This window comes from Rhincodon typus, chromosome 17, assembly GCF_021869965.1.
Source record: "Rhincodon typus isolate 14 chromosome 17, sRhiTyp1.1, whole genome shotgun sequence".
Classification (NCBI taxonomy): Eukaryota; Metazoa; Chordata; class Chondrichthyes; order Orectolobiformes; family Rhincodontidae; genus Rhincodon; species Rhincodon typus.
Window position 1 is genome coordinate 1,336,371 of NC_063348.1, and position 7,279 is coordinate 1,343,649.

General features: G+C 44.2%; 1 protein-coding gene across 1 annotated transcript in view; it reads left to right on the forward strand.

Moving 5' to 3' along the window:
• The window catches only part of agbl2 (AGBL carboxypeptidase 2), a 54,648-nt gene extending 47,369 nt beyond the window's left edge, over positions 1-7,279 (forward strand). Inside the window, exons 19-21 of the mRNA XM_048607275.1 lie at positions 5,389-5,479; positions 6,044-6,214; positions 6,843-7,279. Of these exons, the coding sequence (XP_048463232.1) occupies positions 5,389-5,479; positions 6,044-6,214; positions 6,843-7,278 (698 nt within the window). The 3' untranslated portion in view covers position 7,279. The remainder of the gene's footprint in view (positions 1-5,388; positions 5,480-6,043; positions 6,215-6,842) is intronic.

Here is a 7,279-nt window from a genome sequence, read left to right on the forward strand (position 1 = left end):
AAAACAGACCAAAAGGTTTCTTCAGATATTTAAAACAGAAGCGCTAACAAAGTAAGTGTTGGCCCTATAGAAAACAAGTCTGGGGAATCTGGAGAATAAAGAATTGGCAGAAAAATTGAATAGATATTTTGTACTGGTCTTCATTAGAGAGGATACAATTAGCATCCCAGATGTAAATCAGGAGGGAGGAACTCAAGAAAATTACAGTGATCAACTATGAATGAATGATGTATGATTTATTTATTGTCACATATATCTTGAAGATATAGCGAAACGTGTTTTATTGCCACAATCGAGGTACAATAGGGATAAAAAGAAATTACTCAAATAAGAATTCATCCTCTGTCCAAATTGGAATTTCAAGCACAGCTTCAGAACTTCTGAAATGTCTCTGTAAGGTGGTCTGGTCCTCAAGGAGCCCTGCTCTGGGATGCTGATGCCTCAAGAGACCCCAGCTCTGCTGTCACCTTGCCTTACCTACATGGCCAAGAGTCCAGGCTCCGGTCCTACTGCTGCCAGGAGTTCCCATTCTGCTCACCGGACACTTCCTCTGGGTCCTGATGGATTTTATCCCATGGTCTTAAAATCACTAGTTACTGAGATAGTTGATACCTTGGTTTTAGATTTCCAAAGCTAATTAGATATGGAGAAGGTTCCTTTAGATTGGAAAATAGAGAATATAACTGATTTTTTCACAAAGGAAACTACAGGGCAATTAGCTTAACAGCTGTCATAGTGAAAATGTTAGAAGTTACTTTTAAAGATGTTATACTCCATCACTGTATTCCCTGGCCAACATTTCTGTCTCAGGCTTGCTGCAGTGCTCCAGCAAGGCTCAGCTCAACCTGGAAGAACAGCTCCTCATTTTCTGCTTGGGGACCCTGCAGCCTTCAAGAATCAATATCCAGTTCCATAATTTTAGAGTTTGATTCCATCCTTCTGTTATTTTTACCCACCCCACACCCAATCCTATTATGACATGGATTCCTTTTAGCACAGTCAGCCATTCTCACTTACTCCTAGACAAATAATCACATTATATGGATTACTTTCCATAGAGCTCTCCTTTTCTCAACTCTTATTATCTCTTATTCAGCTTCTCCTCTGTCCTGGCCTGTTCTGCATAATCTCCTTGTTTACCAACTCCTTTCATCTCTCTCTCTCTCTCCTCTCTCTGAACTCCGTCTCCACCTATCCACCTGCTCACCTCTCCACCCACTCACCCAAATGCCCCATTTTCCTAGCTGCTATTAGTTTGAGAGAAGAGTCACTGGACTTGAAACATTGACTCTGTATTCTCCCCTCTGGTGCTGCCAGACCCACTGAGTTTCACTTGCAGTTTCTGTTTTTATGGGAAAATGTGAAATTGTCCACTTTGACAGAAATAACAAAGCAGAAGCATTTGTCTAAATGGTCAAAGGTTAGAGAGCTCGGAGATGCAGAGAGATCTGGGTGTCCTAGTGCGTGAAGATTAGTATTCAGGTACAGCAAATAATTTGGAAGGTGAATAGGATATTATGGTTTATTGCAAGGGGAATTGAATACAAGAGTGGGGAAGTTATGCTTCAGTTATACAGAGCATTCGTGAGAATGCATCTGGAGTATAATGGAAAGGTGCAATAAAAAGAGTTGTTATACTGGGTGACTTTACCTTCCCCAATATTAACTGGGACTCCCTTAGAGCAAGAGACTTAGATGGGGCAGAATTTGTTAAGTACATCCAAGAGGATTTCTTGAAACAGTATTTGGATAGTCCAACAAGAGGAGGGGCCATGCTGGACCTTGTATTGGCTAATGAGCCTGGCCAGGTGACTGACCTTTCAGTGGGAAAGCATTTTGGAAACAGTGATCACAACTCCTTAAGTTTTAAGATAGCTATGAACAAGGATAAGTCAGGACCTGGGGGAAGGGAAAGTTACATTAGCTAGGGAGTGTTAATTGGGTGGAGTTGTTATCAGGTAAGTTCACATTTGACATGTGGGAACTGTTTAAAGACCTGCTGGAGAGAGTTTACGACCAGCATGTTCCAGTAAGGAGGAAGGACAAGGATGGCAAGATAAGGGACCCTTGGATAATGTTGGAGGTTGTGAATTTAGTCAAAAGGGAAAAAGAAGCATATTTAAGTTTAGGAAGCTAAATTTGAATAGGGCACATGAGGAATATAAGTAAAGCAGGAAAGTACTGAAGCAGGGAATTAGGAAAGCAAGAAGGGGCCAATGAAATGACCTTGGCAAATAGGGTTAAAGTGAATCTCAAGGCATTCTATAGATACATTAAAAACAAGAGAATAACTAGGGAAAAGGCAGGACCACTTGAGGATAACAGAGGGAAATTGTGCTTGGAGGCAGAGAATGTGGTGAGATCCTAAATGAGTACTTTGCTTTGGTATTCACCCAGGAAAAGGATATGGAGGTTATGGAGATTTGTGTGGAGCATACTTATATGCTAGGGCATTTTGAAATCAAGAAAGATGTGGTGGTGGATTTCTTGAAGAGCATTAAGGTGGATAAATCCCCGGGCCTGATGGTATCTACCCCAGGTTATTGAGAGAGGCAAGAGAGGAGATTGCTGGGGCTTTGACCAAGATCTTTGTATCCTCGCTAGCCAACAGAGAGATCCTGGAGGACTGGTGAGTAGCTAATTTTTTTCCTAAATTCAAGAAGAGAAATAGGGATAATCCAGGAAACTATAGACCAGTGAGTCTCACATCAGTGGTTGGGAAGCTATTGGAGAGAATTCTTAGGGATAGGATTTATGCACATTTGGAGAAGCATGGCCTAATTAGCGCCAGTCAGCATGGCTTTGTGTGGGGCAGATCATGTCTTACTAACTTGACTGAAATTTTCGAGGTGATGGCAAAGGTGATGGATGAGGGTAGGGCAGATCATGTCATTTACATTGATTTTAGTAAGGCTTTTGACAAGGTCCCTCACGGTAGGCTCATCCAGAAGATTAAGATGCATGGGATCCACTCTGACTTGGCTGCATGGATTCAGCATTGGCTTGTCCATAGAAGACAGAGGGTAGTGGTGGAAGGGTATTTTTCAGGCTGAAGGTCCATGACTAGTGGTGTTCCACAGGGATCCGTACTCTACTGTTTATGATGTATGTAAATGACTTGGATGAAAATGTAGATTTTCTTTATTCATTCATGGGATGAGAGTGTTGCTGACTTGGCCAGCATTTATTTCCCATCCCTAATTATCCCGAGGGGAATTAGAGTCAACCACATTGCTGTGGGTCTGGAGTCACATGTAGGCCAGACCAGGTAAGGGTGGCAGTTTACTTCCCTAAAGAGCATTAGTGAATCAGATATGTTTTTCTGAAAATTAATAATTAGACATCATTGAAATCTTTAATTCCAGATACTTAATGAATTCAAATTCCACCATCTGCCCTGGAGGGATTTGAATCCATTTCCCTAGTGCATCATCTGGATCTCTGGATTAGTAGTCCAGCAATAATACCACTAGGCCATTGCCTCCCCAGATGGGTGGATTAGTAATATTACACACAATATAAAGATCGGTGGAGTGGTGGCTAGTGTAGATGGTTGCCAAACGATACAGCGGGATATAGATCAGTTGCAAATATGGGCAGAGAAATGGCAGGTAGAGTTTAATCCAGGTAAGTGTGAGGTGCTGCATTTTGGGAGATCAAATGTTAAGAAATAGCATACAGTTAATGGCAGGACCCTGAACAGCATTGATGTATAGAAGGATCTTGGGGTTCAAGTCCATACCTCCCTGAAAGTGGCCACACAAGTAGATAAGGCGGTAAAGAAGGTGTATAACATGCTTGCCTTTATTGGTCAGGGAATTGAGTACAAGAGTCAGGATGTCATGCTGCATTTATAAGAGTTTGGTTAGGCCACACTTAGAGCATTGCATTCAGTTCTGGTCACCACATTACAGGAAGGATGTGGAGGCTTTGAAGAGCATGCAGAAGAGGTTTACCAGGATGCTGCCTGGATTAGAGGGCATGAGCTAAAGGGAGAGGCTAGAAAACCTCGGGTTGTTTTCTCTGGAGCAGCAGAGGCTGAGGGGAGACTTGATTGAAGTCTATAAAATTATGAGAAGTGTAGATAGTGTTGATGGTCAGAATCTTTTTCCCAGAGTTGAAATGTCTAATACTAGGGGGCATGCATTTGAGATGAGAGGGGGAAAGTTCAAAGGAAACATGAGGAGCAAGTTTTTTTTTACACAGAAAGTGGTGGGAGTCTGGAACGCACTGCCAGGGATGGTGGTGAAAGCAGATACGATAAGGGCATTTGGGGACTTTTAGATCAGTGCATGAATATTCAAGGAATGGAGAGATATGGACCAATGACAGGCAGAAGAGATTAGTTTAATTTGGCATCATGTTTCGCACAGCATTGTGGGCCAAAGGGCCCGTTCCTGAGCTGTACAGTTCTATGTATTGTGTACAAGACTGGGAACCATAAATACAGAAGGATGTTAATGCAATGGAAACAATTCAGAGAAGGCTTACTGGACTAATATTTGGAATGTGTTGATTGTCTTTTGAGGGAAGGTTGAATATACTTGCTTGTGTCCTCGAGAGTTTAGAAGAATCATAGAATCCCCACAGTGTGGAAGCAGGCCATTTGGCCCATCAAGCCCACAGCCCCCTTGGAAGACCATCCTGCCCAGACCTGCCCCTCCCACCCTATCCTTGTAACCTCGCATTTCCCATGGCCAATCCACCTAACCTGCACATCTTTGGACAGTGGGAGCAAACTGTAGCACCCGGAGGAAACCCATTGCAGACATGGGGAGAACATGCAAACTCCATGCAAACAGCCACCTGAGGCTGGAATCAAACCTGGGTCCCTGGTGCTGTGAGGCAGCTATGCTAACCACTGTGCATCAGAAGTGACTTAATTGAAACATACAAGATCCTGATGGGACTTGACCAGGTGGATGTGAAAAAGATGTTTCCTCTTGTGGGACAATCTAGAACTAGAGGCCATTGTTTGAAAATAAGGAGGTGTCCATTTAAAACGGAGATCAGGAAACTTTTATTTCTCTCAGAGCGTTGTGAGTCTTTGGAATTCCCTTCCTCAAAATGCAGTGGTTGCAGAATCTTTAAATATTTTCTAGGCAGAAGTTGTTAGATTATTGATTGCCAGGAGCGTGTATGATTATTGGAGGTATGCAGGAATGCAGAATTGAAGTTAAAATCAGATCAGCCATGATCTTATTGAATGGTAGAGCAGACTTTGGGCCAGAGAACTCTTGTTCCTTGTTTGCATGTTTAGAATGGTGAGGTGTGTACATAAGAATAATTGTATGTTTTTAAAAAGGGTTTATTTTTTCTCAGCTATGGATCAGTAATCTGATTTTATGTTTTATCTTTTGAATCTCACTTGCAAAATGTTTGTTCTAGTTACAGATTACCGCCGATCTGAGGAGCAGTCCTGGCCAGCAGACAGCACTGAGCCACAGACGATGAGTGTGATAACAGAGGGAGCCTCGAGGTAAGTGAACACAACAAATAAAAACAGTGCTCCCCATTACATGGCATTTCCCCCTGCACATTCCAGGCTATAGTGCAGGTTTGGGGGGATTCTTTCCTGAAGCCCCTTCCGTTGTTATGACTGTTCACTTCAGAAGCACTGCAAAGTGTTTTACAAACATAGGTAGTCATTTAAGTTTGAGCAATCTTCCACCCATGCAGGTTCATTTCAGCACCCTTCCTCTGCCAGGCTTGAGGACATCTCTGTGAGGTGGTTCTCAACCCACCTAGCTATTCCTGAAACTGGGAATGGTGGTTATAGTCATTGAGCCAGGTGTGTTTCTTCCCTCATGCAGATCTGTGCAGTGATGCATTTGAGGAGGAGCCTGTTTAGAACAGAGGAAGTGTTAGCTTCTGAAACAGTCCAAGAGACAACGCTTATACACAGCTGGGCATCATTCATAGCCAGAGGATGAGTTTGGTCAGGTCTGCTTCACTAGGCCCATGCCAGGATGTCTGTCCCAAGACTTTCTCCTCCCGGGTCCACTTTTATCTTTGAATAAACTTGGTTGTCCTCTGCAAACAGAACAAATCTGGCCACATCTTCTGACGCCAATGAGTCACTCGAAGGTGGACAGTGTGTTGGCAGCCAACCAAGGATCCAGGACGGCAGAGGGCAATGCCAAATGCCTGTGGGCACCTTCACCATGTCAACAGCCTCACTGGTCAGCATGGACACTGGGCTGGAGCAGAAAGGGTAAGTACTTTCATCCACTTGGTGCTTGTGAGTCACAGAAGAGGGTCAAGAATGAAACCATGCACATCAGCAATCTGGAGGTGGGTACAGTTCCTGACAGAGACACCTTTGAGCCCCTCAATTGGCAAAGGCCTTCACACCTTAAACCAGATGTCTGGTAGGAGGAGGCCATTCAGCCCCTCCAGTCTGTTCCGCCATTCAGTTATATCCTTGCTGAGCCATACCTTAACTCATTCCACTTTCCTTGCATCCTGAGCCCTTCCCTGAGGGGAAAACCCTTGTCAATCTCAGTTTGGAAATTTCCAACCGAGTGACAGGTTAACAGCTCTCCATGGAAGACATTTCTAGCGAGGGAAAAGGAATTTCCTGCTACCTTCCTGGGAAAGTTCTAATGTCAAGAGAATAGCTTGAGCTGTCAAGATAAAGGCAAGCATTCCAGGAACCATTTTGCATCAGTTTCTCTGCGTTTCCACCAGTTTTTAGTGATTGCTATACTAGGCTCCCTGGATATCTCTGCTTGTCTTGTAAGCACCACCTTGCAAAGTGAAGCCCAGCTCCACAAACACTTTCATCTTTCACTTGTGGAAGTCTGGTGCTGAATAGTCACAGAAATCTGGTTTCTTGACAGAGATGGGAGAAATACTGAGCAGGGGCTCTCCAATCTCTCACACTCCCTTGAGACACAGCTCGCATTACTGAGAGGCAGCCCAACTACAGCAAGGTGTGAGAGAGTGTTAAAACTGCCTGTGAGACCAGGCAGACTGTCCGTGCTGAAAGGAGTGAGTGGGAGGACAGCAGGAATCCACCAGACCAGCAATCTAGTGCCGAGCAAGAGGCTACTGCTCAATCCCACCCTGGCAGGGACTGCACGGAGACTAGGGCGTCAACCCCACAGGAAATCCCGGGAAGTGCATCAGGACTCTGGGAGGGAGCTGCAGAGGAGCATCAAACGCAACTCACTGGTGGAGACCCTCAAACACCAACTGTCCACCGTCTGCCTGTGGGACGAGACCGAACAATCGCTGCATTCGTTGAAACCACAGAATGTCCGGTCTGTCATTTAAA